Below are 10,492 nucleotides of genomic sequence, written 5' to 3'. Positions count from 1 at the left end.
GGTGCCAGAGGCAGAGAAGCCACAATACTTTCAGGGACTTATGAAATGTTTATTTATTCATTTTTTTATGATCAGAAGGAAACAAAAAATAAAATTTAAAGGGTTAAAGAGGGCCAGGTGGTGGTGGCGCACTCCTTTAATCCCAGGACTCAGGAGGCAGAGGAAGGTGGATCTCTGTGAGTTCGAGGCCAGCCTGGTCTATAGAGTGAGTTCCAGGACAGTCAGGGCTACACAAAGAAACCCTGTCTGAAAAAAACTAAAAACAAAAACAACCACAAACAAAAACAAACAAACAGACAGACAAACAGTTAAAGAAGGGCTGGAGAGATGGCTCAGTGGTTAAAAGCACTGGCTGCTTTTCCAGAGGGCCCAGCTCCTATTCCTAATACTCACATGGTGGCTTACAGGCATAATTCCACTTCAGCGGATCCAATGCCATATTCTGCCCTCTTCAGGCTCCAGGTACACACATAGTACTCAGACATATACATAGGCAAAACATCCATACACATGAAAATAATTTTACATTTTTAAATTAAAGAAAGGAGACAGGTGGGGGTGGTCCACGCTTATATTCCCAGCACTTGGAAGACAGAAGCAGGCATATCTCTGTGAGTTCAAGGCCAGCCTGGTCTACAAAGAGAGTTCCAAGACAGCCAGAGCTGTTACACAGAGAAACCCTGTCTTGCGGGGGGGAAAAGTTCCAAAAAATGTTTTTCTTCCCCTTATAAAACTGTACTCTTTTAAATTTTCTGCTTCCTTCCTCTCTCCCTCCCTTTCTTTTTCTCTTTCCTCCTTTTCCTCATACCCCTCTCCTTTTTCATGCTGGCCTCAAACCTGGGATCCTCTTGCCTTTGCCTCTAACCTGTTGACATTACCTATGCACCACCACACATGGCTTGGAATTTATTTCTTCCTTTTGCTTTATTTTATTTTTGCAACAGGGTATATATGTAGCTCTGGGTGGCCTGGAACTCACTATGTAGACCATGCTGGTCACAGACAATTCTGCTCCTGCCTCTGTTTGTCTACCACTGTGTCCACTGGATGTTTCTTTTCTTTTTCCTTTTTTTCAGTTTTTTGAGACAGGAGTTTCTCTGTGTAGCCCTGTCTGTCCTGGAACTCACTGTGTAGACCAGGCTGACCTTGAACCCAGAGATCCACCTGCCTCTGCCTCCTGAGTGCTGGGATTAAAGGCGTGCATCACTACACCTGACTGACATTCCTTTTCAATAGAGGAAGATAGACTTAGGTCCCCTGAAGGTCACGTCATGGCCCTGATCATCATTCTTGGCTCCTCCTTCCCACAGTTACCTGAGAGTGCCTGGGAAAGAAGTGGGCACCTCTGTGCTGTCATTTGTTTTTGTGGCACTGAGGACCATACCTGGGCCTCGAGTATCCTAGGTATAAGGCCTGTCTCTGAGCTGGACTCTTGGCACTATATTATGTTTCAAACTTTTCATATATATGTATTTACCTATTTCTGTTCATATGTGTGTGGTATGCATGTGCATGCGCAAGACATCTCTCTCTCTTTCTCTCTCTCTGATACAGGGTCTCTTACTGGCTTGGAACTTACTAAGCCATGATGGCTGGCCAGGGAGTCCCCAGAAACTACCTATTTCTATTTTACCAGCACTGGGATTACAAGCAGCACATCACGCCCAGAATTTTTTTGTGTTGGTCTGGGGGGCATCAAATGCAGGTCCTCATCCTTGGAAGGAAAACACTTTACTGGGTGAGCTATCACCCCACCGCTATTTTTAACCCTTTGCTGCCAGCCCCAGGCTTGGTGCTCAGGAATCTCGCTCTCCTTATTGGATTTGTGTGTGTTTGAGGAAGCATCTCATATAGGCCAAGCTGGCGTTGAACTTACTATGTAGCTAAAGCTGGCCTTGAATTCCTGATCTTCCTGTGTACATTTCCTAAATGCTGGGGTTACAGGTTTATGTTACTATGCTTTGGTCTCTCTGTCTCTCTCCTCTCTCTCCCTCTTTCTTTTCTGAGGCAGGATTTTGTCAGTTCAGTTTCTCCTGCCTCAGCCTCTTGAGTGCTAGGATTATAGCAGTCCATCATCATGCCTGATTTCAGGTAATGCTTTCTGACTAGGTGGTTAAGCAAAGGAATTAACAGATGATCTTGGGTTAATGTCTTTTTTCCGTCCCTTTTTAAGCTAAGGTCTCATTATGTATATATCCGTGGCTGTCCTGGAGCTTAGTATGTAGACCTGGCTGGCCTCAAACTCACAAAATCCACCTACCTCTGCCTCCTGAGTGCAAGGATTAAAGGCGTGTGCCATGATGCCTGGCTTGGACCAATGTCTTGGTAAGAGTCTCTGTTTTTGCATCTTAACAGCTAGCTCCAGGTTCATGGGTTGGCTGCAAGGACAAAGCTATGGATGGAAAACTCACAAATCATGGAACCTGGGGGCCTTTCCTGAGACTGAGCAGGGTGTGGATGAGGACGGGCAAGTTTAAACATGGTTCCAGGTGGCTGTGATATCTTTCTTTTGGTAACAAATTGCCTTTTATAGATAAGACTGGAAGGATAGATTACAAAGTATTTTGCAGTGGGTGGCCCTGCACTACGGGACCCCTGCACCTACAAACTAAAGTGGAAGGCCTTAGAAAAACAGACTTCTTTCACTCAGGTCACTAGATTGCTTTGCAGTATTTTATTCCCTTAGAAAGAGTTCTGGGGATAGAACCTAGAGCTAACATCTAATCATCCCGCCTCAGTTTCCAAGAGTGCTGTAATCACAGGTGTGTTCCATCATACCCAGCCCTTTCTTTCTTCCTTCTTTTTATTATTATTATTATTATTATTATTATTATTATTATTATTATTATTATTATTTTAAGACACAGTCTCACTATGTAGCTCTGGCTGGCCTGGAACTTGCTATGTAGACCAGGTTGGCCACAAATTCAGAAATCTGCCTGCGTCTGCCTCCAAGTGCTAGGATTAAAGGCATGCGCGTGACCTCTGGCCTCTTTCTTTTTTAAGTTTTACACATGAGCATGTGAAAGCCAATTCCCTGTTATTTTCTTTGTGTTCCTGGGCCTGGCAACCTTCCACCTCATGGTGCATCCCATGAGCATGTGGCCCTGTTCAGCCCAAGGGGTGAAATGCAGGGCAGCCAGCCATGGCAGAGAAGAGTTGTAGGATAGGGACTTAAATTTCCCCAAGGTGAAGTCTCTCCCAAGTCATCCTGGAGGCTGAAAACACGGGGATGGGGGGTGTTCCGCCAGTGAAAGCGCCCTTGTGGCACTTCAGAAATTTGAGTTTCTGTCTTCTCCGCATATACGCTTCAGGGAATGGTTTCCTGTGTGCCGGGTAATTTAATATTTCCCTTTACTCCCCAGGGGCTGTAATTGTTTCTTTCTTATTGGCTGAGGATGTCTAAGTCACCGGCAGTAGCAGCAATCTTGCTCACTGCTTCATGTCCAGAGTCAGTGCTTGTAGCACATAGTAGGTGTTGCGTGTGAGAACGACGACCCCGTGAACGTGACTTCTTTGACCGACTGTTGTGTGCCTCCCCTGCAGGGAGAGAATAAAACCCACCTCTAGATAACAGGACCCTCATGGTGTCCCGCACCCGGTAATTAGGATCCTCAGGCCTTCGCTTTGTTGTGGGAGACCAACCAAAGGCTAAGCGAGCACCTGCTTCTTCAGCTGTCCTGGCAGGACCCCAGGCTGCCTCGACATCACAAACCCTCGAGGTTCCTTCTCAAGGCTTCCCGGTAGCGGGGGACCTGGAGGTGTCCCGGGGCCGAAACCAGAATTCGCCCCAAGGGTTCCCAGCCTAGGGACGCGCGTCTCCAAGTGCCCAACACCACGATCGGGGCCAGCATTCTTCTCCCCTTCGTCCTGTGTAGGAGCCCCGGGGCTCAGCAGACTGCCTACCCCGGCACCTATAGGCCTGCGGGGGCAGGGGCCTGAATCACCGCCGCAATCGCCCTCTCTTTCCGGCTTCCAGCCGGGGGCCACCTCCGCTTCTCCGCTTCGTAACGCCGGCGGACCAGCGCAGCGCGCTCGCTCTCCTCCAGTCCTCTGCGCGCCCCTCTCCTAGGCTTGCACTTTGGCGGCCGCCGCCCTCACCCGGGCCGCCTCGGTGGAAGCCTCGCCCCGCTGCCCCTCCCCGGTAGAAGCCAGAGCTGCCTGCGCTAGCCCCAGGCTCCCGCGGGAGGGGGCGCGGCGGCCCCCACGGCTCCACCCTCTCCGCGGGGCCGCGGCCATCTGGGGCCCCTGCCAGGCGCGTCCGCTCGGGGCCCGCGCCCAGCTCGCGCGGGAGGACAAGGAGGCACCCGGGGAGGGGGTCCGGGCCGCCGCACCGGGCGGTCCCCTGCTAACTGGCTGCGGAAAGCTGCTCGCGGAGATGCCCCGAGGGGGCGGTGGCTGAAGCGCATCGTAGCGGACTGGACGCGGGCGCCCCTGGTCACCTCGGCGACTCTTTCCAAGCCAGAGCTGCAGTTGCGGACGCGGCGGGGCGGGCCCGTGAGGGCGCTGAGGTCCGTGCTCCCCGCGTCCGTAACAGGCGCCCGCTGCGGACTCGCCACCTCCCGCCTTCCCCGCGCCAGCCCCCCGCGAGCTGGCAGGAGGAAATTGCACGCGGCCCCTTTAAATTTACCCAGGAGCCCTTAAAGGAGCCCCAGGGGCCCCAGACAGGAATCCCCACCCCGGTCCAGCCCGCGCCGCCGAGCGAGCAGCCAGCCGTCCGTGCGGCCGGCCGCCTGTGAATGCGCCCCGCGCCCGGGGGCCCCGCGCACCGAGCGCCCTGCGCGCGCCGCCGCCGGCTCCGCGGCCCCGCGCCCCGCCGCCCCGGGGCCCCCGCTCCGCAGCACGGCGCATGGAGCCCGGCGGGGACCACCGGAGCCGGAGCGGCGGCGGCGGCGGCAGGGGCGGCCCCGGGCCCGCAGTGTCCTCGGCACGGGGCCGACGGCTGCCGCCCGCTGCGGCGAGCGGCGGCGCGGAGCCCGAGGAGGACGACGGCGGTAAGAGCTGGGCCCGACGGCCCGGGGCGGGGGCCCCGGCGTGGGGGAGGGGAGGGCTGCGGCTCCGGGCCCCTCTCGGCCGCCGAACAAAGCGGGGGACGAGCTCAGGGCGGCCGGGGGCGCCACCTGGCGGGCACAGAGCGCAGCTGCAAGGCCCGCGGGGCGCCCCCCGCCGGTGCCGGGGTCTGCCCGCCGGGCCGGGGCGGATCCCTGCTCCTTAAAGGGCCCCGCGGCGCCCGCTTTTAGGGGACCAGCGACACGGGGGACAAGGCGCTGGAACTTACGGCCCCCGCCCCTTCTCTTTCAGACTCTCAAGTGGCCTTGCTTTTCAAAGGCCGCCCAGCCCCCCGTCCCCTCCCGGAGCTTTCCCCAGAGTAGCATAGCTCGGGATTCCGCTGTTCTCGGGGGCGCCGTCCCTCTCCTGCGTGGCCTTGCTGGAGACGGGAACTCTTCCCTTCACGGTTGCGTTAAGGGGAAAAAAAGCACTGCCTACGCCCTGGGGGGCCCCTCTGCTGTCTCCCACATCGGGAAGGTCTTAAGGAAGGGGTGGGTTCGCCGGTGCACTGTCGCGTTTCAGAATTTATTTTGGCCTCGGTTTGTCAGCTGTACCGGGACCGGCCGGTCCTCGTTGGCCCTCAAAGCCGACTTTTTTTTTTTTTTTTTTTTCCCCCTACTGCGGGGTTTATTGCTTTTATCAGCGAAGGTTCCGGCGTGACTAGGGAAACTGTTCCCTACTTTCTGAGCTCTCCTCCCTAAAAGCCCCCCATCCCCTTTTGTTTTTAAAGAATCTCAGCTCCTCCTTTTTATTCTCTGGTCCCCCCCCCCCCCACTTTTTGCTCTTAAAGGGCCAGTCTGCCTTGGACTTAGAGGCTCCCGCACTGGAAGGATGCTTCCTAGTAGGATGCTAGTTATCAGCCCCTGTGTTTGCAGACAAAGGCGCTTAGGCCGAGAGCGGACATGACCTACCAAAGGTCACTGAGCAAGTCATCAGTGAAGCCAGACCTTGGACCTAGTGTTTTTTTTCTATAGCTGTACTTAATAATAATAATAATAATAATAATAATAATAATAATAATGAAAACAAAAGAAAACTCCACACAGGGACAGGAGCTCTCCCTGATGCTGTCTTTTGTTTGTCTGACTCTGGGATTCTGTACTGAGAGAATGACCAGAACATGCCTGTATAGCTTTTGTGGCCAGGAGACCATTTTCTAAATAAAAATGGTCAGCCAGCTCTGCAGGGAGGGTAAGGTAGGGCTCTGGGTGTCTTTTTGACAAAATGTAAGAACACTAATGGGTTGGTGGGGCCCAGAAGTGCCCACCTTTGCTGTGGCTGGGCAGTAACCAAGTCCCTGCCAGCCCAGACGAGATAAATACCTAGGAAGACTTAATGGGTTTGATGGGTGGTGACAGTTCCCGATCTGCAGAATGTTCAGTAGTCACTCTGGTGGCCCTCCTACCTTCCCTCTTCAGGGCCGTTGGACTCCCGACCCTGGGGAAGTCTGGGTCTGAAGTCCTTTCCCTGGAGCTGTTGACAGCTCTGCCTTAGGTGCCCTCCAGTGGGAGCTGACATTTCACACCCCATCCCTAAACTGGTACTTACAGGAGGGCATAATTGGGGTATTATTGGAAGAAGGGACCTTTGGGTGGGGCCTTCCTTGTGGGGCCTCAGGTGGGTGGGTCTTATGCATAGATCTGTGTGCAGACAGACACCCCCTTTGTTCCCCACTCCCTACTGCTGTCTCCGCTCTGGCTGTAACTGCCCAGCCTGCTGATCTAGCTTTATCCCGCCCTGTACCTCTGGAGAGTGCACAGTCCCTGGCCTCCTGCAGTGAGCTTGCACAGTACCCACATCCTTTTGTTTTGATCCTCTCACTGGGTCCCTGCTCTTTGTAAGGGGTGTTTCCACTCCCTCATCACCCACTTCCCTTCCACCGCTCCTGCCAACCCTTCCTTGCCCTAAACTCCCCTCCCCCACATCCCTTTCTCATGCTTCCACATCACAGCCTTGGGTCCTTTCCCTGGAAATTGAGAATGTGTCTCCCTTTTCCCTTCTTCAGGACAAGCTCTTCAGCTGGAAGGGGGTGCCTTGGGGTCCTGGGGAAGTACCCCCCTACCCTCCTCCAGGGCCAGGGGACCAGCATCTTCAGGCAGGAAATACTCAGATCATTGTGAGGCTCGGGCCTCGAGGCCTGGAAAGAGCCGCATCCCTGGCAGGGACCATCGTCGCTACTACCATGACCACTGGCGACTGGAGTACCTGATGGATTTCATTCCCTCCCGGCACGGCATGGTGTGTATGGTGTGTGGCAGCTCCCTGGCCACCCTCAAGCTCAGCACCATCAAGAGGCACATCCGCCAGAAGCACCCCTACTCCCTCCATTGGAGTCCCCGAGAGAAGGAAGTCATCAGCAGCAGCTGGGATGCCCATCTGGGGCTGGGGGCCTGTGGTGAGGCTGAGAGCCTGGGGGCCCAGGGGGCTGAGGAGGAGGAGGAGGAAGATGAAGAGGAGGAGGAGGGGGCCAACCTTCAAGCTTGCCCACCCAAGGGCCCAGGTAATACAGAATATGGAGAGGCAGGGGATTGTGTGTAACGGGGCTGGGTAGGTGGGCAGCTTTTCTGCTCTCTAGCTCTTTATTTTCATTACTTATTTACTTATTCACCTATTTATTTTGAGCAAGGCTCTGCTCCATCTTTGGGTAGATTCTGTTTACTCTCCTTACTGTTGAGTGTGGGGAGGGATAGTGATGTGGGAGTAGTTCCAGCCTCCCTGACAGCCTTGACAGTGTGCAGGAGAAGGAGCAAGGAGAGTAGTAGGGGTAGGGGTTGGGGTAAGTTGAGGAAAGGGCTGTGAGTTGGTGAGGGCAGTGGAGTGTGGTGTTAGAACCGTGAAGCCCAGGGAAGGGGTCAGAATCTGGGCTTAGGGCTGCTGGGTGGACTTAGTGAGTGACCCTGAGGGTTAGGGAGTGGGTGTGGTGGCACATGCCTGTGATTTTAGTACCAGGAAAGTAGGCGGAGCATCAATGGTTGGATGGGGCTGGACATAGAGAGTTTGAACCCAGACTATGCTGTATGAATTTCTCTCTAAAAAACAAAGAGAAAAAGATAGGAGAGGAGAGGAAAAGACAGGCAAAGGTCAGCCGTGGGACCCGAGTCAGAGATGGAGTGAGAAGAGGCTGTGTGTGGAACACCTGGCTGTGGTGGGGGATTCCCCAGAGGGCCAGAGTCTCAGTTGCTTCCCTCCAACCCTTTCAGGCAAAGCCCCAGCTGGTGGGGGCTGCCGGCGCCAGCGGCGAGGGGTTCGAGGGGGCCCAGTGGCCCCTCGGCGCCGGCGGCTCTCGGCCTCCCGAAGGGCTGGGGGCAGCAGGGGGCTGGGGGCCCGGCGCCTGGAGCGGAGGCTGAAGGAGTCCCTGCAGAACTGGTTCCGGGCCGAGTGTCTCATGGACTACGACCCACGGGGGAATCGGCTGGTGTGCATGGCCTGTGGCCGGGCACTGCCCAGCCTGCACTTGGACGACATCCGTGCTCACGTGCTGGAGGTGCACCCCAGCTCCCTAGGGCTCAGTGGCCCCCAGCGCAGTGCCCTGCTGCAGGCCTGGGGTGACCAGCCTGAGGCTCTGACCGAGCTCACCCAGTCCTCACCAGGTGCGAGGCTGTCCCAGGGCTGAGATCCCTTTAATATTAGGGCGGCAGCGTGGGAGCTGAAAACAAAATTGGGAGGCGGGGACATTTGGTTGAGGGCTGCAGGCTTACTTTTCCTCTACACACAGACTCGCAACTCCCCACCTCTCTCTCTCTCTCTCTCTGGCTAGGGCCGGCTAGCTTGGGGCTGGGGTGAGGAGCAAGGATTGGAACCCTCTTGTGTGGCTAAGGGCAACCCAGCCAGCAGGCTGAGCCCTTCTCCTTCACCCCTTCCCCAACAGACGATGACCTCGTCCCCCAGGACCTGACCAGAAAGAGCCGGGACTCGGCCCCCGCTGCTGGAGCCCCCTCCTCTCAGGATCTCAGCCCCCCAGACGTAAAGGAAGAGGCTGGCTGGGTGCCTGAGAGGCCCGGGCCGGCAGAGCAGGAGGAGGAGGAGGCGGAGGAGGGCGAGGGCGAGGGCGAGGGCGAGAGGGCGGGCATCCCGGTCCGGCCTCGGAGGGGCCGAGACCATCGCCGCCACTACCAGGAGCGCTGGCGGCTGGAGTACCTCATGGAGCTGGACGGCTGCCGGCGCGGCCTGGTGTGCATGGTGTGCGGGGGCGCGCTGGCCTCGCTCAAGATGAGCACCATCAAGCGACACATCCGCCAGCGCCACCCGGGCTCCACCAGCCTCAGCGGGCCAGTCAAGGCCCTCATCGCCCAGGAATGGAGCGAGAAGGCTGCACACCTGCTGGCTTTGGGGCTGCCCAGCCCGGAGTCCCCCAACGACCCTGTCGCCCCCAGTGCAGCCTCGGCCTCTGAGGAGGGGGGAGGGGCAGAGGAGGCGGAGCCAGAGGAGGAGTGGTGGGGTGAGCCTGTGAAGGGCCGGAGCATCTGGCAAGGGAGAGTGGGCAGGGTCAAGAGGGCTGGGCGGGTAGGGTGGTGAGAGGGGAATGCTGCAGGGAGAGACGGGAGGATGGGACAGGAGGGCCTACGGAGAGTAGGGACTGGGCCTGATTCCTGCCACCCGCTCTAAGGCAGCCCTTTGTTCCTCCCCAGGCGACGCGCCGGTGTCCCCCGGGGCACCATCGGAGCGGCCGGCTGAAGAAGAGGAGGATGAAGATGACGGTCAGGAGCCTGGGGGGCTGGCCTTCCCGCCGCTGCCATTGCCCCCGCCGCCCCCGCCCCCGCCGCCGCCGCCGCGCAGCCGGGAGCAGCGGCGCAACTACCAGCCGCGCTGGCGGGGCGAGTACCTGATGGACTACGACGGCAGCCGGCGCGGCCTGGTGTGCATGGTGTGCGGGGGCGCGCTGGCCACGCTCAAGGTGAGCACCATCAAGCGACACATCCTGCAGGTGCATCCCTTCTCCATGGACTTCACCCCGGAGGAGCGCCAGACCATTCTGGAGGCCTATGAGGAGGCTGCACTGCGCTGCTACGGCCACGAGGGCTTCGGGCCACCGGCCCCGGCGCCGCGGGACGGCAGTGCAGACCTGAAGCCGGGCGCGGTTTGTCGCGCGTAGCACTCGCCCTGCGCTGGCCTGGCCCTTGGGCTGAGAGACCCTGATGTCAGGCGTTGGGCTCCCCCTCCCCGCTGGCCGGGCTGGACCGGGGTTGCGGATGGGGAGGCGCCGCCACTGTCCCCGGTGGCACTCTGATGTGCCGCTAGCCCCTGCGCTGCTGGTGCACACTGGCCCCGGGGTCCCGCGCTTCTCGAAAAGCCAAAGCGCCTCTCCAGTGTTCACAGCGAATGCTCCCGGCCGCGCCCAAGGGCGCAGTGCTGCCAGGCCGGGGTGGGGGTTCCCGCAGTCAGTATTAGGGTTGAAGGCAGGGCGCAGGGAAGTCAGGATAGACGCGCTGGCCGCTCGCCCTGG

At 57.6% G+C, this 10,492-nt stretch overlaps 1 protein-coding gene across 1 annotated transcript; it reads left to right on the top strand.

Moving 5' to 3' along the window:
• The first annotated feature begins 4,849 nt into the window (after positions 1-4,849).
• On the top strand, positions 4,850-10,318 carry Zfta (zinc finger translocation associated). Its single transcript, XM_059253497.1, has 5 exons — positions 4,850-4,994; positions 7,028-7,549; positions 8,250-8,639; positions 8,918-9,487; positions 9,678-10,318. Exons 1-5 carry the CDS (start codon positions 4,850-4,852, stop codon positions 10,139-10,141), a joined length of 2,091 nt encoding a protein of 696 aa, XP_059109480.1. The 3' UTR covers positions 10,142-10,318.
• Positions 10,319-10,492: the final 174 nt, after the last annotated feature.

The sequence above is a fragment of the Peromyscus eremicus genome, chromosome 1 (genome assembly GCF_949786415.1).
Source record: "Peromyscus eremicus chromosome 1, PerEre_H2_v1, whole genome shotgun sequence".
NCBI classification, from domain to species: Eukaryota; Metazoa; Chordata; class Mammalia; order Rodentia; family Cricetidae; genus Peromyscus; species Peromyscus eremicus.
The sequence above is the reverse complement of the archived record's forward strand: the minus strand, read 5'-3'. Positions and strand labels throughout refer to the sequence as shown.

Bases quoted from the DNA above. Each gene is read 5' to 3' on its own strand.
- Zfta (XM_059253497.1), top strand. From the start codon at position 4,850: ATGGAGCCCGGCGGGGACCACCGGAGCCGGAGCGGCGGCGGCGGCGGC. The intron at 8,640-8,917 runs GTGCGAGGCTGT...CTTCCCCAACAG, and splicing joins GCTCACCCAGTCCTCACCAG to ACGATGACCTCGTCCCCCAG. The intron at 9,488-9,677 runs GTGAGCCTGTGA...GTTCCTCCCCAG, and splicing joins GCCAGAGGAGGAGTGGTGGG to GCGACGCGCCGGTGTCCCCC.